We start from the raw sequence: 24,908 nt of genomic DNA, 5'->3' as shown, positions 1-24,908 counted from the left end.
TCTCTGCTTTTCTGGGGGCACCGAGGATGGCTTCCTCCGTGACTGGTCATACATGCATAACATCCCCAATGGCCACTGCCAAGAGTTCAGTGGTCCTTGAGGTATTTTAGCTGATTCTCCACATAACTGCCTTGGAGGCATGCAAATGGCTACTTGCACCCACAGTGATGATCTCCCCTGCTCCCAGCTGCGACTGCTCTTTGTGTGCCACATCTTGTTATTGAAAGAGAGGATCTTAATGGAAATGCCTGGATTGCAAAGTTTCTGCTGGAGTGCACACATAGAGCAGACTGGATAGAAATGGATTGCAAAGTACAGATGGAAAATAAGCATTTTAATTAATGCTAACTTTTATGTACTTGGAGGACCCGCATGCTTGTAGATGTGATTCTGTCCCATTTGGTCATGCAGAAGCTAATTCTGATGAATTCGCTAATTTTGCCAAAGAGAATTCATAGCTGCCTCTTTCCACCCTGGTACTTTCTTGCAATTACTGTTGTTTGACAGCTGTTGTTTTCATGCAAATTTCACGATGTGCGTGAGTCTCTGTGAGGTGACAATAACTGTGCAGATCACGTTAAAACAATCGAAATAAGAGCAGAGGATATGATCATATTTCTGAGCTGCAGTTTGATTTAATGTATTTGCCTACTGCCGCCGTAGAAACCTCACAGGCAATACTGCCCATTTCCCCTTGAGATTAATGATATTCAGTGGATATAGATGAAAACAACACTGCCTTACATGTATTAACTACAATTAGCTGGGATACTGTGTAGACCGTATTCTCGCACTTTATTTAGTCGTTTCACCTAGACAAAATGATTTTGCAGTGTTTTATACCCACTTTACAGATGTGTAAATCCCACCATGCAGATGCAAAGGAGTGGATAAGTTGGCTGTGTGCCATGTTATCCGCTATTATATAGCTGGGATGGCTCTCCCAGCCCGCTTTCACTGCAGGACTGATCCCAGAAGCCCCCTGAGCAGAAGAGAGGAGATACTCAGCTTAACTAATGTGTGTATTAATTCACTGGACAAAATTAATGTATTCTGCTTGTGGAACTGGATCTAACACAAGGATATCTGAGGCAACACTGTACAAAGGTTGTTAACGGTCAATGTCAGAGATACCTGCTACTATTCTACTGCCTTTTCATCATGTTAGATGCACTGTGAAGCCACACTTTGCAATTGTTAGCCACATTTAAGTGCTGGAAAGATGTTGGTAACAGGAAATGTAAAATGACTCACTCTTAATGAATAAAAGGATATCAGATTTTTGTGTGAGGTATTAGTGCTCACCCAGTTCAATCTTAATAAAATAATAATGCATAGACAGTGCTGATAAAAGCTCAAAATTAGAGAAGGTCCCTGTAGCTCACACAGAGGTACAAGCAGAATGAATTAACAAGTGCAGTTTTTTTCTCTCTCTATGACAGCTGAGTTTCAGTGGAGAACAAGCAATTTCAATAACAGACAGTACTGCACTTTGAGATCCTTCAAGGTGAAAGATAATGTATCTTAGTGTTGTTGCACATGATGTTAGGCAAAGAGTAGACATCAATAGTGCTTCTTCTATGGATTATTTTGATTTTAATATACAGGAAGCAACAATAGAAGAACAGATATGAAGTCACTGTGAGAAGACTCATATGTTGATCCATTGCAATGGGCCATCTTGAAATAACTTATTGCAAAAGCTGGAGGTGGCTTCTTGTAATGGTAAAGTACCGTGGAAAGGAGGCAATATTTCAATTTCATGATTACAGACCCCTTGGTTGTAATGAAATTTGATTTTAGCATTGTAAATTACTTTCTTACTTTGATATATCACTGCTTCTGAACCATAGGTAAAATTCGATCAAGGCTGCTGATAGCAAATCAACTTATTTCAAGAAGTATTCGAGTATCATCACTAAAAAGAACTTGCAGTAAATAGAAGCATTAATTGTTCAGCTGCTTAGTGCCATGTTACATGATCAGGTGTGTCCATAGCTATCACTGTCCATGCACATGCACGCACACACAAAGTTTTCTTTCTATTATATTGCACTTCTGTAACGTGTAGCTTAAGATGGTGTCTTGGATCTGCATTTCATAAGCACCCAGCCAGCCCTTCCCCGTCCAGCTGCCGAGCAGCCTGTCCCTGTTGGTGAAGTCCTGCCTTCCCTTGTTACCCCGCGACTCTCGCTGAGCTGAACCGGCACTTTCAGCTTGGTGAATCAGGGTAGCTGGCACTGAATTAGCAATTCTTAGTATTTCTGGATGTTCAGCTACACTTTGTGAGGTAATTACTTTTGGAAACACCAGTACAGCACAGCCAGGGACAAGCAGAAAAAGAGATGCAGACTTTCCCAGCAGGGACAGCTGGGGCTGCTGATTAAGGATGGATGAATCTGTTTGGGAAAACAAATCTGCCTAAGCCCTAGTTCTGCAAAACTTCTGTATTAATTCTTACGTTTGTGAAAATGTTTGTCTCCCTTCCAGGCAGAGGGCTGGGATTTTTTTTTTTTGTTTCTTTGTTGTTGCCACCATCCAGTTTTCTTCCTACAACTATGGTCTGGTGACTGCAAAATGTTGAATTACTTGTCTGGTCACATCCATGCAAAGTCGCTAATGGTGCTGTTCTCTGATAGCATCTTTGGCAATCCCATGCAGCATCTCCTTCAGGAGCAGCAGTAAATGTCGTGGCACAGAGAATAATGGTATGAAGCGAACCAGCAGAGACATTTAGAAATTGGCAACAGCTTACGTTGTTTTCAGTTGCATATCTTTATCAGGGCTGCTATTAGTACCTTTTATCTTAGAAACAATACAGACGTATATTAGATTTCTGAAACCAGAAGGCTGCCCAGATTACTGGGCGAAGGTGACGTTAGCATTGTAATGAAGAGAAGTAACGAGGAGCACTGAGGCTGTACATAAAGTCATGCTATAATTTCCTTAACAGTTTTCCTTAACAGGCAAACTTTCCTTAACAAGCGCACTGTATATGGATTTCAAGACCACTTCTGCAGGGCAGCTGTTCCTTATCCTCCATTGATGGGAAAGGATACTGTCCATTTGCATCAGGTGGTGACTTCAGATTATTAGTACATTTAAGCAACTCTTCCACAGTCTAGAAAGTCTTAGCTGGACTATACAGCCGTCATTTTCTCCTCAGAATAAGCCGATAACAGACCAAACAGACACTAAGAAATCTATTTTTTGGAAAAAAAGAAATAACCAAAACCAAAACCAACTGTCCAAACCCAGTAGCTGTTGGTGAAGACTATCTTGGTACAGATCACTGAGATGATTGCTTGTTGGGTCATATGAAAATCTCCAGAGCCTATTCCTGAAAATCTGGGGATACCTTGCTCACCATCATGTTCAGTATTTGGAAATTCATGTGCTGTCTACCGTGCTGATTCCTCACTGGTGTGGGACTGGTATGTTTATGTATATACTGACTTCTGGTAATGCTCACCACTAGCCTCACAACTTATGAAGCACTTTTGTATCCCAGTGGGTCTAAAAGGTGATTACAGAACAGAAGGAAAACAGTGAATCCAAGCCAAGCAAGAACAAATACCAACTCATTAACTGAATGGCACAGTTTGGAATAAATATCTAATGTTGCTGTATTTGTAGTGTTGATATTAATCAAAGACAGTGTAATGGTTTTTATAGCATTGCCTCTGGTTTGAGGGTGCTTAATGATCAGTTATCATCATAAAAACATTTTTAGTCAATGAGCTTCTCTGTCATCTGGGTTTTCCCATCAACTTTGGCAGATCTGGACCTGCTCATAGCCCATATAACCATTTTTTGGAGGGATTGTGTAGTCCAGGCAACTTGCGTGTACTGGTGACATGGCTTCTGGAGGTCTCACTGGAAGCTAATGCCTTTGGAAACTAAACTAAGCAAAACCAAAGCAAAGACAATTATCTTAATGTAATATCTTATGCTGAATTAGAGCCCTGGGTGAAAGAAGCAGTTCAAATGACCACTTTAGTGTAAAATCAGAATTATTTCTTTATGTGGAAGGAATAGTGATCAGCTCCTGCCACAGCATTTCCCATGAACACGGGAGATCTCTCTGCTGTTTTTACATGGGCATTAAGAGGAAAGGGCCTGGATGAACACAGTTGAAGCCAAAGTCAGAATCTAACCCATCCCAGGAAGTTTGTCAGGAGCTACAGGTGACACGCTCCTCTCTGCCTCCAGTGTCTGCTAGTGTCTACATGGCTTTTTAAACACAGAAATAATTTTTAGGTGTCATGGTAGCGTTCTGGGACCTTTCCTCCTCCCTCTAGAGACTGGGTGACACTGAAAGTCAGATATACTGAGGAGCATGAGGAGCACATGGGGCATGGTCCTTCTTTGGTCACAGGGGAAGAGGTGAGGAGTTTGCAACTGCCTCCTTCTCTGCAGACTTAGTGACATAAGTATGTCCAGGACTAAAAATCCTTTTGCTTGCCCAAATAAAATTGCTCATCCACCCTCTTCCCTTTCTTCTGCTCAGGAGACTCAAGAGTTGTTCATCTTTGCAGCATGAGACACCCACTAAGCTCTTTCTTAGGTGAGATCTCCTCTCCCCAAATCCTTAGGAGAGTGGCTTGATTCACATTTCCAAAACCTTCTCTTAGTGTGTGGAGGAATGTCTTGCCAGTAACGTCTGCAGCACTGATATTAGGAAAGCAAGGAGAAGGGGGCCATTTAGAGAAAGGGATTAGATTAGCATCTTTCCCCCAAACCCTTGCTGTACCTCCCATTTTCCAATGAATTTTCTGCATACCAGGTATCACTGGCCACCTGCCATCATGCTGATGGAGGCAAAGTCACTGCTGATTTCTGCATAACTAAGCCCTGTGGCAGAAATCCTGCCTGGGTGAACTCAGCCCATCGTATATACATAGCTGTGGTTGAGAGCAGCGCAGAAACTTGGGGTCTTCTTGCAGACTGGAGCCAAAATGAGCCTGACTCAACTAATATCCCAGAGGGACAGGATTAAGAAACTTTTTTCCAGCATAGAAAAGGGCACGTTCTAAAACCAAACTGAAGCAAAAGAAAAAACCCAAACCAAATAACTGGGAATGTTGCAGGAAAAGAAGTCAGCACTGCAGGAACTGGTAGGAGTGGAGTGAAGCATGAAAGAAGTGAAGTATTTGTCACTAGAGGGCAACGTGGTATCAGATAAGTAGATGGATGCTCCCCTGGGAGACAGTGAAATATGGGGACAAGAGCATGCCACCATACGGAGGAGAGACTTAAAAACCATACGGAGGAGAGACTTAAAAATAACAAGGCAGCCTGGTGAAGCACAGCAGAATGAGAAATTGAGTTTTACTGCCCTTAGTCATCATATTGACTCAGGCTCAGCCAGAGAAGGGAGTGGGAGTTGAAGAGGAGAATGTAGCTGCTGTGATTCGATCAGCGATGCCAACCACAATATAGTCAGACACAAGCCCTTCCTGAATGAAGGAGACATGATAGAATCATATTCATGATCAAGGTGCAGAAAGGGAAAAAAAAAATTATAATGCACTGGCTATCTGAGTTTCAAACAAACCTCTGGATTTGTGACATTTATAGCTTATATCAGAAAAGCTGTTGGGCTCTCACAAAACAAATCTAGAAGCTCTCAGTCCATAAAGTTTGAGTTGATTCAAATCTCAGCACAATACACGTAGAAAAGTTACCCCTTAAATCACTCCATGTTTGTCTAAGAGTGACAGAAAGAAGGGGAGAAACAACATTTCTGTAACTTCTGATACATATTTTGTTAACAGAAGCCAATATTAAACTACTGAATTGGTGAAATAGCACTGTTTCAAAACCTGTATAAATAAGCTTTTAAATTTGGACCCGGAATTTGACCAACTTTGACCGTAGATGGAAGATGAATCTGGGATAAAAGGCTGCTGAGGGTTAGACTTAAAACAGCGTTTAAAAGCTTCTTTACAGAAGAAGTTATTTTTAATCCATCCAGAATGTGAATATATTAGCCTAAGCTGCATAGTACACATGGATGGATCCCTGGCCCTACAGCAAAATAACCAAAACGACCTGGTGTCTTCATCCAGAGCAGATTGGCTGGATCTACACCATGGAACATCTTTCTTCTCTGGGCCTCATGGGATCCTACGATAAAATAGCTAATTAGTGTGTGAAATTGTTTACGAAATACTGTGAGGATTATGTTGCAACCCTCCAGAACTGTGTTTTTGTATATTTGAGTGGTACAGTTGTGTCCATCTAATAATTTGCTGTGAATGTATAAAGCTGTCCCTTTTTGCCCTCTCTCCTCCCATACCCTCCCCAGCTCTTCTCCCACCTGCGCCACATAGGAGCTGCTTCTGGCACGCATCTTCGTGCTTTCACTGAGCTGATTCAATTTGCAAAGTTTGTGGAATACACACACTTGTTTTGGTGTGTTAACTTTCTGTCAGTTCAGTGAAACAAAAAAATCATGATGGAGACCGCTGGGCATCAAATCTGGCACAAGCAAACCAGCAGCAGCTGGTAGGAGCAGGATGGCCCGTTCTCTGTCATGGGGAGACATTGCACTGCCTCAGCTGTATGACTGAAATGTGCCCTTATTCCACTTTAAATTAATAAATCATTCATATGTAACCTCTGTGCACTGAGAAGATCTTGACAATCAGACCTGTCCATTCATTAAAGCTAATTGCAGTTTTTGATATTCAGAATTTGACAAAACCTGTCAGTATTTTTGGGGTGTTCCTCTTATCTCCTCATCTCAGACAATAATAATTTGCAAAGTTGAAGTCAGGTAAAAGGAAATCTGTAGCAAAGGTCCTGGAGAGATTTTTAAGTGTTCTGCTTTTCCCAGGGAAAGCCAAACTTCACCTTGGATTTAGTCAGATCTGCATAGTAAAGCTAAATGCAAAATAGTTGAGCATCATTGGAAAAAACAGTCAGGATCTAAACCAAGAATGAGGTGTTCTGCAATAAAACCATTTATAACAGTTATTTCTAAGTGGTAGTGAAGTGAATAACTAATTGCCATTTCTGAAATGAGCTTTATTCTCTTGTTTACTACACTGTAAACCAAGAATAATTCCACTGTATTTTACTGTGTTAGTCATGTGAAAGTGATACAACTGAATCACAATTTCTACTTCTGTTTTATTACTGGATATGAAGAGTTATGAGTTGAAACAGCTATGTGAATCCTTCTGAAGGGACAAAATTGTTTCATTTGGGATGCCATTCTGGATCCAATAAAATTGCGGTTGGAACTAATTTTCTCCTTATGCTACATGGGACAAAATTGCTGTTATTGCTGTGCGTGTATTTACAGCCTTTGGCACAATGGGATTCAATTCTTTTCTGGGATCTAGGTACTTCACTAATACAAATAATTATAGCTGTGGCATGGGGGCTATATTTTGTACTTGGATGTAATCAAAACCATGAAAGGATTATCATAATTCATAAAATGTACAGTGAAAAGACATCATGAGGCAACGTAACACACTAACATTAATTCAGTCATACTGGTTAGGACCAAAGATTCTTCTGGCTAGTGACCTCCCTTTGACAGCAGCAGAGAGCCTACGGAAGATTGCTCAAACTGGGCAAACATAAATTCTACTTTCTTCTGATACTCTCCCAGGCATTAAACTTTTACAGAGACTATGTGGACCAGAAATGTTTTTTATATATTTAAGTAACACCCAATTGATTTCATTCCTATGGGCTTGTCCATTCACCCTTTGAATCCATGAAGACTCTTAGCACTGGTAGTATCTTCTGACAAGGAGTCTCACATCTTCCCTATGTGTTATGTGGAAAAACACCTTCTTTGGTTTGTTTTTAACTCCTCTTTCATTTGATGTCACCTATTTCCTGTACTGGAAAAGACGGTAAATCATCAACCCCATTCACCTTCTTCATGTAAGAGATTTTTATGTACCTACAGGTCATATCCTCCAGAATTGTCTATTTTCCCACACTGAAGAGTTTAGTTAGTACTTCATTTTATGGAAGCCTGACTACAACTGTCCCAGAAAACATCCATATGCAGAAATTAATTCAAAACAGGATAAATTGACCTTGTGTTTCTTTCATTTTAGCCTAAAACATAGGAAAAAAACACACAAGATTTTTGTGATTTTGAATATGTTCCAAGACAATCTTATAAAGTGACCGTCATTTGTTTCAGTGCTTCTCACTTGAGAAGAATACCATTTGAACTCTTTGAATACAGTAAGCAGACATGTGTCATTGCGCTGAGCACTTTCTCAAGGATTTGACAGCTTTTTATTTCATGCATCATTCACCCCTTGCTACAGTAATCACACAAAGTAACATTTCATTAATGCAAAGTTAAAAAGCTGATAGGATATTGAGAAATAATATCTGGACCCAGGCATGTTGGTAATGGATTTCATTGTAGTGTGCTACCCCAAGCGATGCTCACACCAATGTCACAGCTACTTACTGAAAAATAAATAAGAGATTGAACTAGAGATTATTTATGAATTTTCTTTACGACTGGGAACCTGGACTAAAAAAACCAGTGAACCCAACTCCAGCGTTGTACAGAAGCTGTAACTTAAATGGAGTGCATAAAAAAAAAATCAGAATACGGACTTTTACTTCCTTCATAGTGGCTATGAAGAGGTACAAGGACAGACTCCAGTGTTAATCTTTCTGAACAGATAACATTTTCTCTCTCCTAGAGGCAGTGCCAGAAATATTGCTGACTTCCACTGTGAGTAGGATTTGCTGTGACATGTGTCACTTACATTACTCAAAAAGTGTAAGTAAGCAATGAAAATCAGGATTAATTTAAATTTGCATCACAGGTGGTGTAGGGTATTGACAAAGGGATTTGAATTGCAGTTGGCTGTCAAAATGGCACGCTGGTTATACAAACACAAGTGAATCCAGCATCGTATCAGTGTGAGCCTGTTTGCTAATGGTCCGGAAATGGTGATGGCCTGCAAATGGTATTATGGTCTTAATACTTATATGCACTAAAAGGCACATTTATATTAAAGGTATAGAGTTGGCAAAAGTAAGCGCTTAAAATTTTATAATTAAAAATATTTATTTAAGGTTGCCTATGCAGCATCCTGATGTTACAATCTTTAACGATATCACCACATAAAGATTTTTTCACTGAACGTTTCCATCTGATAGATTCATTGCAACAGGAAACACAGAGATTTCTATTTGCTGAATTTCAGTTATTGCTTACAAAGAGTACACAAGCATTCCTAAAAGGATTGCAAAGACCATTTTTTAAAATGGAGAATGATATATAAAGCGGTTTAAGTGAAACTACTACACCTAAACATTAAAAATTATTTTCATAAGGTGAATTTGTATTCCAAATGCATTTAGAAACTGAGGTCAACTTTCTAATATCAACGTGTTTATTTTAAACATTTAAAAATCCAGTATTACGAAAAAGAAAGGAAGAAAAAAAAAAATGCAGGTTATGGATAGGCTTTTTTTCTTAGATACATTATTTAATATAGTTTACATAAAAGTGGATTTCATTTTTTCATTTTGGTAGCTTTTCTAACTCTTGGTTCCCGAGTCCAGCTGGTGTTCAAATATATCCAATGACAAAATGAAAGTGATTTATTTCTGGGCATTGGGGCTTCCTTCACTGACCAAATGTAGTAGTCTAGTGCCATCAGCCACAGGTATTTCTAGACATCAATAGAGAGCTGGCAAATATGCCTCAGAACTTGACAGAGACCTGGCAGCTACTGGAGGCCACCTCAGCCAGTGGCCTTTAGGCTCAGAGTAGGAGTTAATTTAAATGCCTGTATATGAAATCATCCTATGTCGCTTCCAGCTGCTGCAACAAAAAGAGATGGATCTTAATGAAGTCCTGTGGTATATCTGCCTGAACTGTACAGATGTCTTGGATGTCCCTGGGCACCATTGGTGGCAGCAGACATCTCTCTGCCTTTAGTCATAACAGTTAATGGACTGCACAGGTCTCTGCTGATCTGCCTTTGAGTGCCTACTTTAGGTGAACTGAATCTCTCTACAGGCTCCAGTGACTATGCTGACCAGATCTTTGTCTGCTATGAGACAGTAGACAACAGCACAGATATAGACATCGACATTCAGTGGAATTGGTCAGTGTTAGGTTTATGGTTGGACTTGATGATCTTAAAGGTCTTTTCCAAAATAAAAGTTTCTATGATTCTATTGTTTAGGCACTTAGGCATTTAGGCATATGTAGACATCGATATTGAAACTCAGTCCTACCCTAGATGGTAGTTACTAATTCAATTCCATGCCCACTGTTCCCACAATAAAGAGCACACTTAAGAAAACTACATGTTACTCAATAGTATTCTTTTCTTCGGCATTTTAGAAGATGATTCAGAATCATAGAATCATAGAATCATTTAGGTTGGAAAAGACCTTCAAGATCATCAAGTCCAAAGGTAAATGTAACCCTGCTAATTCCACCACTTAATCATGTCCCTGAGCGCCTCATACACACGTCTTTTAAATATGTGCAGGGATGGTGACTCATCCACCTCCCTGGCAGCCTCTTCCAATGTCTGACAACCCTTTCAGTGAAGAAGTTTTTCCTAACATCCAATCTAAACCTCCCCCAGTGCAACTTGCAGCCATTTCATCTTTTCCTGTCACTCGTCACTGGGGAGAAGAGACCAACACCCACCTCACCACAACCCCCTTTCAGGTAGTTGTAGAGAGCGATGAGGTCTCCCCTCAGCCTCCTCTTCTCCAGACTGAACAACCCCAGCTCCCTCAGCTGCTCCTCATCAGACTTGTGTTCCAGACCCCTCACCAGCTTCGTTGCCCTTCTCTGGACACGCTCCAGCACCTCAATGTCCTTCTTGTAGGGAGGGACCCAAAACTGAACACAGTATTTGAGGTGTGGCCTCACCAACACCGAGTACAGGGGCACGATCCCCTCCCTGCTCCTGCTGGCCACACTGTTTCTGATACAGGCCAGGATGCCGTTGGCCTTCTTGGCCACCTGGGCACACAACATGTCTCCTTTGTTCAGTCCACCACTGCACTGTAAGAAGCTGAAAGCATTTTTTAACACTACAGATGTATCTTCTTTTAAATGATGTTATTTTTATTGCAATCACTCCTGAGTGCTTTTTTCATGATTTGGGAATAGATAGTGAAGGAAGAGAGCTGGAGTGGTAGGGAAAGTGAAGACATCCGTTCTGTTTCATGCACTTTATCTACATGGACTGTGATTAAGTAAAATAGCTCAACTTGTAATAAAAATCCATCGTAAGGATTGTGCTTATCTTTAAGTCTTGGTAGTCTATAAGCAATCTTAACATCAGGTGTATACTAAAAAGGCTGTCATGAAAAAGGACAACTTTTAAGAATGGTATTTCTGATCTTGGGTCACAAAATGGATAACAGCTGGTGATGGCAGGGTATCTGAAATCTCACATAAGATAGAATAAGGGAAATAGACTCAGAAAATATGCTCTGATGTACAAGTCTGGCACCTGTGTTAGAAACATGTGTTTGTTCTCTGGGTGAAGCTAAGCACAAATTGTATTTACTGAGCCGAGTGCAATGATCATTTTGCATGAAGTTTCACTGTAGTCTTTTAACAACTTTGAGACAGGAAAATCCATCCGGGTGGAAAGGCATACACTAAGCATAAAATATAATGGACATGTGTGGTGGGTTGACCCTGGCTGGATGCCAGGTGCCCATCAAAGCCTCTGTCACTCCCCTTCCTCACTTGGACAAGGGAGAGAAAATATAATTAAAGGCTCCGGGGTCAACATAAGGACAGGGAGATCATTCACCATTACTGTCGTGGGCAAAAAGGACTCAACTTGGGGAAGTTAGTTTAATTTATTACCAATGAAAATCAGAGTAGGATAATGAGAAATAAAACCGAATCTTGAAACACCTTTCCCCCACCCCTCCTTTCTTCCTGGGCTCAAATTCACTCCTGATTTTCTCTACCTCCTCCCCCCCAAGCAGAACAGGGGGATGGGGAATGGGTGTTATTGTCAGTTCATCACAAGTGGTTTCTGCTGCTCCTTCCTCCTCTCACTCTTCCCCTGCTTCAGCGTGGGGTCCCTCCCATGGGAGACAGATCTCCATCAACTTCTCCAAGCTGGGTCCTTCCCACAGGCTGCAGTTCTTCACAAACTGCTCCAGCATGGGTCCTTTCCACGGGGTGCAGTCCTTCAGGAACAGATTGCTCCAGTATGTGTCCCCCACGAGGTCACAAGTCCTGCCAGCAAACCTGCTCCAGCGTGGGCTCCTCTCCACGGGTCCACAGGTCCTGCCAGAAACCCCCTCCAGCACAGGCTTCCCACAGGGTCACAGCCTCCTTCAGGAATGTCCACCTGCTCCAGCGTGGGGTTCTCCAGGGGCTGCAGGTGGATATCTGCTCCACCGTGGACCTCCATGGGTGCAGGGGCACAGCCTGCCTCACCATGGTCTTCTCCAGGGGCTGCCGGGGAATCTCTGCTCCGGCGCCTGGAGCACCTCCTCCCCTCCTTCTTCACCGACCTTGGGGTCTGCAGAGTTCTTTCTCTCATGTAGTTTCACTCCTCTCTTCTCTGCCTGCCATTGCACAGTTGTTTTTCCCCTTTCTTAAATATGTTATCACAGAGGCACTATCACCATTGTTGATGGCCTTGGCCAGTGGCGGGTCTGTCTCGGAGCCGGCTGGCATTGGCTCTGTCAGACATAGGGGAAGCTTCTAGCAGCTTCTCACAGAAGCCACACCTGTATCCCCCCCTGCTACCAAAACCTGCACAGAAACCCAATAAAAATGGAAAATAAGAGAGCTGTTCTTGCAGCTACAGTTTGGGGAAAGAGAAATGAGAAGCAGTTTTCTAACCCTTCGGGCTTGTTAACAAACACCTGAAAAGGAATTCCAATTTTAACAACAGGGTAGCCAGGCAGACTTTAAGGTAAAGCATCCCTGGAGGATGAGAAGCTGGTCTAGTCAAGAAGAGTATATTGTCAAACACAAGCTTGATGATTAGTCAATAATTTTGCAAAATTATGTCTCATTTTAATGTATTATTTTAATCTTTTCCTTAATAGAGCAAACCAAATGCATTGTCTTTCTTTAATCTTGTTTCATTGAAAGTGTGATTGTTGAGTAATCTGACTCAGTAAAGGACTCCATTCATTTGAATGTAGTGACTCTCTGAATAGCAGGAAATGGCATGATCAGGGAAGGTCTGCCAGCTGACATCAGTAGTAGATTCCTGGAAAGTAGATACTGGTCAGTGGTTATCTTAAAGTCTAGTGACACTAGGATATGGAGAAGAGGTCTTCCAAAATGTTTGTGACAAGCAGTAAGAGTGGTGGCAAGGTGACTTCTGACATTGTGAAAGACTATCCATGCATGTGAGACAATGAGCAGTTATAGCTCTGCAAGTCCCTGAATGGACTACAAAGTTGTTTCTTGACATGTCGATCTTCCCGGAACTCATGTGCTAAAATTTGGTTTACTACATCTTTGAAAAACAGTTTGGGGCTTGCCTATTTCTGCACATACAACTTTTTTTGTTGTATCCTGTGATCCAGACATTTAACTTTATTGCTGGTAGCCTAAAAAGGGGAATATTGAACACACCTTAGCTTGCTTATGATTTGCTTCTTCTATCAACTTCCTGACATCATTAGGTTTTGCCCTACCCTTGCTTTCCTTGCTTAACAAGAACAAAACATTTAAGTTGCAGTCCTTCTGGTGATTCAACACTGGGTTTTTCAAAGCGTAAAATGTCATCACGTCCCCCAGGCAATGCAGGTTACCAAGGTCTGTTGCTCTGACTGATGTAATTAGAGATTTTTCTTCTAGGTGTTGTGTATGATTGCTGAAATTTTTGCAAGTCTTCAGCTGAGTGCAAGGGAAACCTCCATGAAAATGACAAACTAAGAAGTTTAAATTATTCAGTCATGCTTAAAAGTCTTTATTTATTTTAGTAAGGGCAAGAAAAGTACATATGCTATTGAAACTGAAAACTGAGGGTCAATATGCTTTCATTGAAAAGCTTTCCCTGAAGAGCAATGTTTATTATAGCTTAAAACTTAGTAAGTTTTCCGACTGATGCTGTGCAATACACAGTGAAACAAAATCAGCCCAGAGGAGCTCTTCCAGTCATAGTAACATAATTCACAATGTTGATATGGAGATGAAAACAAAAGGCTTTACTGTTGACCCAGCTAACACAATATTCATCCCCAGGGACAATAGAGAAAGCTTTGAGTAGCCCTTTATCTGGGACTGAGGAAGGCATAAGTAGAGGTGAGAAGCTAGTTCCTTCATGAACTGAATTTAGGTAGGGGAAAGATGAGCGATCTTTTGGTCTCTTAAACTGATATGGGGCAAGGTTTTGGTAAGGTTCTGTGGAAAAGTGGATTTGGGAGGGAATTATGTAAGTCTCCAGTGTACTGAAGGTGGTCCTCTTAGGCAATGGAGGACATAAACTAGAGGGGAATGAAAGGACAAAATGAGAGGAAGTGGTGCAGGTAGCACCCAGTTATCACTTGGGAAGTGAACACATTTCCTTTCATAATTTGTATGGTATAAACCATAAACTCATCTTTACAAATACTGTCTTGAGTTAATTAAGGCGTATATTAAACTCTTTTTGTTCATGGCAAGGAGCAACTGATAATCATCATCAGTTTCTTGCAAGCACCTGCTCCTTCCTTTTGGGGTTGTCGCGTTAAAGGGCAAGGCAATTTGGCAGAAAATAACCCCCTGGCGTTCCAGCTTGTCCTCAGATATCAGAGGGGCTGGGGGCGGCTGGGCTTAGATTCTGAGTGATGCCCAATTTTTCTGTGTTACAAGTCCGGTCGCGTTCAATGTATTGAACTCTCACGATTACGGATACACTCGTAACACTGCACACTTTCAGTCTAGTCGCGTTCCATGAACTAGCACGGCCACACTTAAGGGATTCGGTGGCATTCAATGAGAACTCTCATGGCTAGATTAGTGAATAGTGCAGTTTATTGAAGCAACAGATACACAAGTTCTTTTGGATTGCCGGTGATAAAATTACTGCCTGCAAAGCATGTGCAAATACCAAGAATATGAGTAATATAGCCTGGCTACAAACACTTTAAGTTATAAAGCGACTCCATAGAGATTTCTAAGTTTCCTGGGGAAGCACTCGGTATAACCAAGTGTTCGAATCTTACCCAAAGGTGTCCCTGTGGAGGGGAAGAGAGGCTCAGCCCGTCGACTGATCCCAGGTGTCAAAGGTGGTCTACGATGGTATCTTCCCTGGCATCCCTCCTCTCTTAAGCCATTTTTATATTATTTGTCCTTACAGGTGGAGCCTGAGTGACTCTAGTCATACATACCTCTATTGTAATTGGTGTAAAAGTTTCTCATTTACTTTTAAAGGTATAGACTAAGAAAAATTCAGAGCGCAAGCTCAGTGAGGGGTGGTCGCACCTTGGAGGTGGGTAGCTTTGGGATGGAGGTGTGTTTTCTGGTATTCTAATGAGATTATAATGAGCAAAGTTCACCCAAAGGATAGTATTTTGTCAAAAAATGACAGACTGTTGGCCTAGGATGGTAAATACGCAGCTCAGGGTAGTAAATATGCAGCTTGCCAGTTCCATAGTGCCTTCTGGTTCCCGTCTTATCCCAGAGCCTGGCCGCGGTGTCTTCACTCCGCTCCACCCTCCGTGCAGTTTCTCTTAGAGTCAGCGCACCAAGCTCCCCTGGTGTTGCCAACATCTAAGGTTGCCTAGGGAACTTCTGTGGGATGGATTCCTTGCATATTCGCCACACTCCACCCTGAAGATTTCTTCAATGCTGTACCTTTAATATAAATTTAATTCCTAAATTACCTCCAGCAATTATTCCACAGGGGTGTACGTGCATTCTTACTTCCTTAAAATTGTACTTACATCTTCCTTTTCATCTGTGTTACATTGTTTGATCTTCTTGACCTCTTGCAATATTTCAGAGGACTCTTTCCACTAGTTGTGTCTGATGGGTCTTCCATTTTGACAATGTCTTTCTGGGAAAAAAAAAAAAAGTTTTGTTGTACTGAAATTAACAGTACATTATCTCCAGTACAATGATGACAGCAGCATGACAACTTGCAAATTAATGGTAAAATAGATTATCACCCTTTCACACACATTTTTGAGATATTTTGCAACATTATTTCTTTGTACAATATAAAGTCAGGAATGTGTTAAATGGCAGCATAATTTATTGTTGTTTACCATATACAGGATATTTTATTAAGGTTCACAAGCCTTCTATATCTTGTCAAATATGTGAGGAACACTTGATAAACCACTTTGGAAAGTGTCGCGGATGCAAACAGCTGGTAACAGAGCCAAGAATGCTGCTTCTGGGCACATTTCCTAAACCCAGATGTTGATGGCTCTCCTATAAAATTTTCTTTGCAAGTTTTCTTTTGTAGGCCTGTTTCTGCATCTTATACAAGAAGTATTCTCCCATGCTTTGTTTTTATTCAATTATTTTACTATAACGATCTTAGTAGTAGTAGTACTTCATTGTCTTATGCCAGGGCTCAGAGATTTCAATCAGAGCTGGACTTTGTGATACAATGCGTTATAAATGCTGTGTGCAATTTACTATGATGGGCTGTAAAAAGCTTATTTGCTAAGGAGCTCATGATGTAGAGGTGAACAAATGTCATGAGGCTCTTGTAGCCACTTACTGCACTAGAATTAAATTTACTATGATTGCCTGGAAAGCAGTGTCCTTCTTCCAACTCAAAATAAAGCATCTTTCGTTATTTTTTACTGTCACACAGTATGAGCAAACAATAATAAGTTATTCTCATCTCCTTGTCTCTTTTCATTAGGAAATTGAATGTTTACCATCATGGTAATCTCCTTTCTTCAGTTCTTGGACCGTTTTGCAAGTCCTCTAATTTAGTTGTGGTAGAATAACACATAAGCAGTCAGCAAATGGTTAACACTTGTCAAACACAAAACTATAATATCGGTAGGATGTGAGTAAAAAGTTGAAATTCTTCCAGGATTTTTCTCTCTGGGTATAATCCCAAAATGAAATTCCAGGATTACAGTTGCATATTCTTTTGCTTTTAGACAGGAGACAGGTTAAATTTAAATTGTCAGGATTGGGACTGCTTCCCCACACTCATGTTCAGATAAGCACCCTAACCTCATCCTCATTTCACTCTGGGTCATGGACTAGCCCTTACATGTCCATGTCTCCATGAGATGGGAACCCTGGCTCTCACCTTGGTGACAATGTTCCCTCCCGCATGCAGTAAAGGATGGAGATTCTCTTTGGCTCTCTTTTTGTTGTTAATGTATTTGTAGAAGCATTTTTTGTTATACCTTGCGACCATGGCCAGATTGAGCTCTAGCTGGGCTTTCGCTTTTCTAATTCCCTCTCTGCATGACTTAACGAGATCCTTGTACTCTTCTTCAGTTGTCTGCCCCTTCTTCCAAAGGTGATAAACTTTCCTTTTTTTCCCTGAGTCCCAGCAAAACATCCCTGTTCAGCCAGGCTGGTCGTCTTCCCTGCCAGCTCTTCTTATGGCACATGGGGACTGCCTGCTCCTGCATCACACAAAAATCAAAGCTCTTGCTTCAAAAAATAGTAGCGACAGGTTTGTAAGAAGGAATATCCAGTCCTATTGAATGTGTTCTAATTTTCCCTATCCCCAATCCAGCCATAGACAATTACTTTTAATTCAAAATTGTTAAACAGTGGCTGTAGTTGGATGATTCATCAGCGTCATTTCCAAGATACGCATCTTCCTGAACAAAACCAGAAATAAATCTTCCAGTATCTTACTCATATACTTCTTGCTCACATTAAAACGCCAACAGATTAACCAGATACCAGTTAATTGGTGCTTCGTGGATCTCTGTATGAGCTGAACAGGCAGTGTTTTACAAGAGTCAGAAACTGCTTGCTCTGGTGTAATAATGCCTCTAACTACTTCAACAACCAAAATTATTGTAGGGATTGTGCAAAGTGTATTTATTACCATTGTTAATTGAAATGCGTGAATCAAAAGAGGAAAACTGTTATCCTGTGAGCTGAACCTGACCTCTCTGCGTACAGTGAGATTTATCTTGCAAAGGAAAATATTGTATAAATTCAGACACTTCTCTCCAGTATTTACTATTTGTGTCACGCTAACATTGTCCTATAATTATTTTTAAGAATTACTAGTCTTTGCTTTATTCTGTGGCTCACCTGCTTTTTTAAATTCGCCGGAGGATATATTCAAGGAACTCTGACATATTCTAGGGTCTCTTGTGTCTCCTCTGCCAATTAAATCTGGTCTGATGATGACAATTAACTCTGTAGCTTAAAAGGAAGTCTACTAAAGAGCATTAATGTGGGACCGCTATCCAGGTTGTGCAAGCTCTTTATATCTTTCCTGGTGCATTGCAGAGTACCTCATTTCCTGTATTACAATTCTCCTTTCATCCATATCACTGCTGGTCTTATTGCGGAGACCAAAGTGAATCTGTATGTCGGATTTCATATACCTAAGGACATGTGCTTGTGTAAGTGTTTTTAAAAATATTGATTTCTGGGTTTGTTGCTAAGATTATGTTGACATCTCCTGACTAAATATTTGAGATGTTAACAACATCTACAATCCAAGTATTAGTTAATTTCTAATTGTTTGTGGTAATTGACGTTATTTTCATCATAATTTAGTCCAAATAGAAATAGATTAAGCTGAGGATTCTTCATGATATCAAATACTGTCTGAGAAATGAAAATTCTGGGACCACAGCACGACATTCTTAACATACAGCATCCTTCTGAACTATACACTCCATTCACCTCCAAATCTGTACATTTGTAAATCACTGTTATAAATTTGGGAATTTTGGACTCGTTAGAATGGAGAGGAAATAACGTGAACTATGTTGTAGTCTTTTTTTCTTTCCAGCACTGTGAGGATAATCTATGAGATCACTTCTACATCTCCCTCAGGTTGCTGTCAAGGATTTCCTCAGAGAAGGTAGCCAGACTGAGGGGCACTATGCACTTTTACACAGGGACCCATTGCTGTCTCATTTTGCACTGTCACCACAGTTCAGCATATTGGGCATGACACCTAAAACACACATGTTTGTGGCACTCAGTCAGTAAAAACCTTCTGGTCTGGCTTATCTGCAGTGTACATGCCCTACAGCCATGGTTCACTTACGTAGGATTCTCAGACTGCCACCACCCTTCAGTATACTCACTCAGCTTGCTGCAAAAGCAAGTCGCAACTAAATTGTGAGGTTAGGAAAGGACAAGAAGGGGAACAAGAGAATGCAAGGAGCTGCATACCAGAAGGCAAGACTCTGAGGGACTCCAGTGGACAACCTGGTCACTCTGCCTGGGGCCAAACTGGAGCCAGCATCAGATGTGATCATGTCCTGGTTGCTGTTACCCATAACCTGGCCTTTTTTATCTTGGTGCTTGCAGGTATGTGTCACAGCATCCATGAGTAGACTCATTGTCCTCTGGAGAACCTCTGAAGATGACAGTACCAGTACAGTCCACCAGGAAGCTCTTGAGCTACCAGGAGACAAAAGCAAGAGAAATATTTAAATAGAAGCCATTCCTGGGAGCAGAGCACATTAGACATAAGTCACTGACAGAGCACTGAGGGACAGGCTATTTGGTTTACCTGAGTCATGAAGACTTAAATACTGCCAGGGTGCCCAGGTTGTGTAATGGCTTCTTTCTAGAGGAACTGATGGGAGTCCTCAAGGCAGGAATGTTCTTTTGTGTCTCAAGTAGTTATTCCCATTTTTGGCCTTGCTTAGAGGAAAATGAAATTGGTAGGTAAAGATCAGATATGGTTTTCTTTAAAAATCTCATTTTTGAAAGTGTATGTGAAGATAGAACAGAATTTTGTAACTGACTGTTGGAACAGCTAAGAAGAATCCATTTTAGTTACGCATTTTTCTAGATTGTATCTTCCACTGTAGTTTCTTCTACTATACAATTGCAGTGCTGGTTTTTATAAGTGCATAAAAATAAAGTGTTATTGTCGTGTTCCCTTGAGTAACTTAATGGCTACATTTTTGAGGTAACTGACTACAGTAATTATGTAATGCATATTCTGTGTATAGAAAGCTTTATGCATATAACTTTAAAATACACAGTAGGCACTGAGTTACACTTCCTTGATCATTTTTTTCCTTAGTTAGATGTGACTTTTCCACTATTTTGAATACTTTTGGTGAAGAACATGATAGAAAATGTAAACATGCCAATGTATTCTTAGTTTAGATTTGTTTGGTTTTTTGTTTTTTCCCTTGGGCTTTTTAAAATCTGGAACTGATATACAATATTTTGTAAACGTGTCTCAATTTCTTTTTTAAATTTGCATTGTTGTGATGAATAAAGTATGCTCACTTTTTAAGGAAAAAAACTACTAGTCATTGTGATTACTAGAACCTAAACTGAAATGTAAATTTAATGTGAGTGAAGTATTGGCTGAAAAAAAAGCTATTGAGATTTTAAATTCACCTTTTCATTTCACTAAGTTAATGAAGAAATGTACTTACTTACACCTTTTTAAGATAGCTTTTTCTCTGCTGAACAATTCAAGAAAACTTTGAAGCCTGGATGTAATGGTAAACAGTTAATCCAATTGGCAGGTTTTACCACATTCAGATTAAGAAGCTTGTTCTACCTTTTACTTGTAGTCATTTTACTCTATTGAGAGATGGGCTCCAGAAGTATATGTCAACCTTCCCTCAAAAACAATAAGTATTTTACTGCCAAAGAACTCCCAGTCTTTTTCCAGTGGCCAGATGATCTCAGCTGCTTCTTATCTTGTTGTGAAAGTCTTCACTTTTAGTTTCATATTTGTCTAATTCAAGAAAGAATATATTGACAATATGAAAGTGCCAATATTGTATTCACATATTGCATTAATGGGCCTGGGGTTGAGAAGGTGAGGACACATTGTTCTCTAAATCCAGACGTTTGTCTTTATAAATAAGCACTGCTGCAGGATGGAGATTAATGGGCCCCATGCACTGTTCTGGACAGCTATGCTCGTTATAGCATCCAGCCAAAGCTGACATAGGTATGCATATGGATGACAGACTTTCACTCCATAAAGCAGAACAGGTCTAGAGCTACGGCCTAGAAGAAGAACTTCTTTGGAGCATGCAGGTGGGATAGAGGCCAGGACGGTGAAAGCAGCTGGAGAAGGTGGGACTTTTAACATGGTTCTGCTAGATGGACTGCTCTGCTTCACTAGCCTGTTGTCACTGCTCTCCCCATTATACAAGTGGTTACTGTCATCTTTTGATCCCATATGTGTGACCAACACTAGATCTAAAATATCAGAAGTAGCCACCTATATGGAGCAATAACTCCTGGGTAAATACAGCTTTGCTGTCTGGAGTGCTCCCCTCAACTAGGGCTGGAAGCTGTACAGTTTTCTCCATGTTAAAATGGTTGCGACTAATTGGTCTAGTTATAATTGATGATAGACCTTCAAAGCAGTATGAAAGATAATAGTTACAATGTAAGACCTCTTGCTGTCTCTTGACATATGCTGCTGGCTATGTTGGGTTGCATGATGCATCCCCTTCCATGTTGTCAGGTACACTTGTAACCAGAAAGCCACAGAGCTCTCTGTCATTCTAGGTAGGGATATAAACAATTGGACAAAAGATGGGGAGGTTAATACAGCTAACTATCCCACATCCCTAGGGAAAAACATAGGCAAATCTTATGCATATAAAAGGTTAGAATTAATTATTAAATCCTTCTCTGATTTGCATGTTCAGAAAGAACATCAATAATCGTTTTCCACTATCATTTCCAGATGTCTTTTTGTTCCTGGATATAAAGTGAGCAAACTGGAGCTGGGGCTAGTCAGATACCATCAGATTTACTCAACTTCTTGCACAGCTCCACAAGCTAATCAGGCAGAGGTGACCAAAGCAGCAAGATGTTGTCACCGGTTCTTATCATTGCAATAAGTACTGTAGCTATTGAAATTGTTGTTGGATTCACTGGAAATGGATTTATTATAGCTGTTAATATCATTAACTGGATCAAAAGCAAAAAAATTTCTTCCACTGATATGATCCTGATCTTTCTGAGCACATCAAGATTTATCTTGCAGCTGACCATACTGATGCACATTCATAGTCTCTACTTTGCGGATGTGTTTAAGTTGGCTCTGTATAAAGCTTTTGGCACTATATGGATGTTTGTAAACCGTGCCAGTTTATGGTTCAGTACCTGGCTCTATGTACTCTACTGTGTAAAAATAATTAATGTCACCCAATGGCTGTTGCTGCAAATCAAGCTCAGAATAGCTGGGATGGTCCCATGGCTGCTTCTAGGATCTCTGGTGATCTCTTCTGTGACATCTCTTCCTTTACTATGGATTACACCCAGCAGTTACCTCTGCAGCTCAACGGGGAACTGTAGAGAAAGTAGCACAGCACACATCACTGACTGGGACAGTTCGCATCTCTACCTGCTGCTTCTTTACTTTGTAGGCTGTTTTTTTCCTCTAGTACTATCTGTGGTAACCTCAGCCCTATTAATTACTTCTCTGTGGAAACACACAAAGAAGATGCAATGTTATGTAGATACTTTCAGGGATCCTTTGATAGATGTTCACCTAACTGCCATTAAATCCATTATTTCTTTCTTGATCCTGTATCTTTCCAGTTTTGTAGCTCAAATTCTGTTGATACTGTCGACTTCTCAAAGTAAAGATGTTGTGAAAGTTGCAGTATCCTTAGTTGTAGCTGGTGCATACCCTTCTGTACACTCTATTATCCTGATCATAGTCAATTCAAAACTGAAACTGGCATTCAGGATTCTTTGCCAGCATCTTAAGTGCTATTTGGAAAACATGACTCTATGCTTTATATTATAGCTTAAGAGAAACACTCTCAAGTAACACATCTAGAATCAAGACTTCTATGCATTTATTGTTTCATCGTCCTTTTTCTTAGTCAGTACATTTCATCTTTCAGAGATTTCTGTGATTAGACCTCCTTAACATTTTAGAACATCTGAAATAACGTGTATTTTTACCTTTTTTTATACACCTTTCTTGCTCCATCAATCTTATTTAATAAAGAGTGAGAATAAGAACACACTGAAAGGAAACAATGCACTTAAATAATAAATCAAGTACAGGACGCTTTGTGATTTCAGTTTCTCAGTTTGAGACTGATAGTTTTATGATACGATTGAATTGAAGAAAATGGGGCTAAAACAGAGACAAAATTTACAGAGCTCACATATATGAGTTCTCTGCTAAAGGATCTTTCACCTGAGAAGCTTAGAATTGGATGAAACACATGCTGTACAAGCTATAGCTGGTGTGACATACAAACAGAATATGCTTCTAAACATGAAAAAACAGCTAAAAGAAAACCTGAGAGAAAATTAAGATATGGAAACATCCAGCCAATTGATGTAATCAAATTATATTCTGAATCAGGTTTATTTGTGTTAGGATTCCAGTATGTATATAGCAATTTAGTGGTTAAATACCTGTTTAGAATGGATCCTTTTGTTCAAAACATATTTTATGCTTGTACATTTTGTTTTCTTTAAGGTGGATTGCTAGGGTGGGGATTACAATGTAAACAGATGTAGGTACGTAGATCTACCTGTCCACTGTAGAAAATCTTCGTGTTGAGTTGACCGTTCTGACCACAAATTTGCCTTTTTACATGATTTGTTGTTGCTTTGAGTAGTTGTGAGTTGTTTCTAAGGCTGTTCTCTTTTAATATTTTATGTTACTATGAAGTTTCACGTGCAGTTGATGAAATATGTTCCTCAACAAATCCTGTCGTGTTTTATCAAATAATGTGTTAGATGAGTCTCCTCTGAAATTCTCAGCTCAGCTCAAGTATTTTTACATTGTATATCCTCTCTGCAGGCATTTAGATAATGCTAGATTATAAATCACTATGGTGAGAGTTTCAGTGTCATCTATAAAACTAATGAAGAGAGCGATGCACTTAGTCTTGGAGTCTATCAGATTCAGTGTTTGAAACATTGGAGTAAAATGCTTTGAAGTCACTATTTAATGATATTAGAGCAAATATAATGTTTTTAACTGATATCTTAAAAACCTATTTACAATGAATATATGTTAATAGGAGGCATAAATGAATGCACTAATATGAAATGATATGATTATTAGCATGTGTAAACAGTGGGGTTAAACTGTATAGCAGGAAAGGAGGATGATTAAACTCATCAACACAGTGTTTGGAGGTGCAGTACAGCATACTGTAAAACTAAGACTACCGTAATGTCCAGCGCTGGGCGTGCTACAACAATAGAGACCCAAAAGTCCCTCGAGAGCCCCTGCCTATGTAGTTTAGCAGGGAAGCGGATGGGAACTGCTCTGCTCATGCTGCAGTACCGCCCTGCTCATGATACAGTATTGCCCTGCTCTACAGCTGCATGCCCTGTCAACATGGACCAAGGCTGGAAGAGTCACACGGAAGAGCAATAGCTCTTTTGGTCCTTTTTCCAGTTGGCAACATCATGAAAAGAAAGCCTCCTCAAAGATATGTGGGATTCTTTGGTGGTTTGTTTTTTGGGTTTGTTTTTTTTTGGGGGGGACAGTAACGCTGTTTGGTTTATTTTAACCTGATCAGGAAGCTCTGGTAAAATTAATTTCCCCATAGAGCTCACTTCTCTTTAGGTGTCTCCAAACCCATTTCTGGTGGCAGTCTGAAGGAAAGGAATCAGAGCCAAGTATGAAAATAATGACCCCTGCTCAGCTTTTTTACTACCTCTTCATCATCAGGAGGGGGAGATTTGAAGCAGGAGCAATGATTAATAAAATATCCTTCAGTGCTTCCAGGGGAGAGGAGGACAAAACTCAAGCACTTGATGTCTTTACATTGTATTGATGAAAGTTTTGTTACATACAGCATAG

General features: G+C 40.3%; 1 protein-coding gene across 1 annotated transcript; it reads left to right on the top strand.

Annotated features, from left to right (window-relative positions):
- Positions 1 to 21,932: 21,932 nt before the first annotated feature.
- Positions 21,933 to 22,877, top strand: LOC104260497 (taste receptor type 2 member 40-like). The gene has a single exon (XM_009816229.2). It carries the CDS (start codon positions 21,933 to 21,935, stop codon positions 22,875 to 22,877), a length of 945 nt encoding a protein of 314 aa, XP_009814531.2.
- The last annotated feature ends 2,031 nt before the right edge of the window (positions 22,878 to 24,908 follow it).

This window comes from Gavia stellata, chromosome 1 (assembly GCF_030936135.1).
Source record: "Gavia stellata isolate bGavSte3 chromosome 1, bGavSte3.hap2, whole genome shotgun sequence".
NCBI lineage: Eukaryota > Metazoa > Chordata > Aves > Gaviiformes > Gaviidae > Gavia > Gavia stellata.
This window is presented reverse-complemented; position numbering and strand designations above follow the sequence as displayed.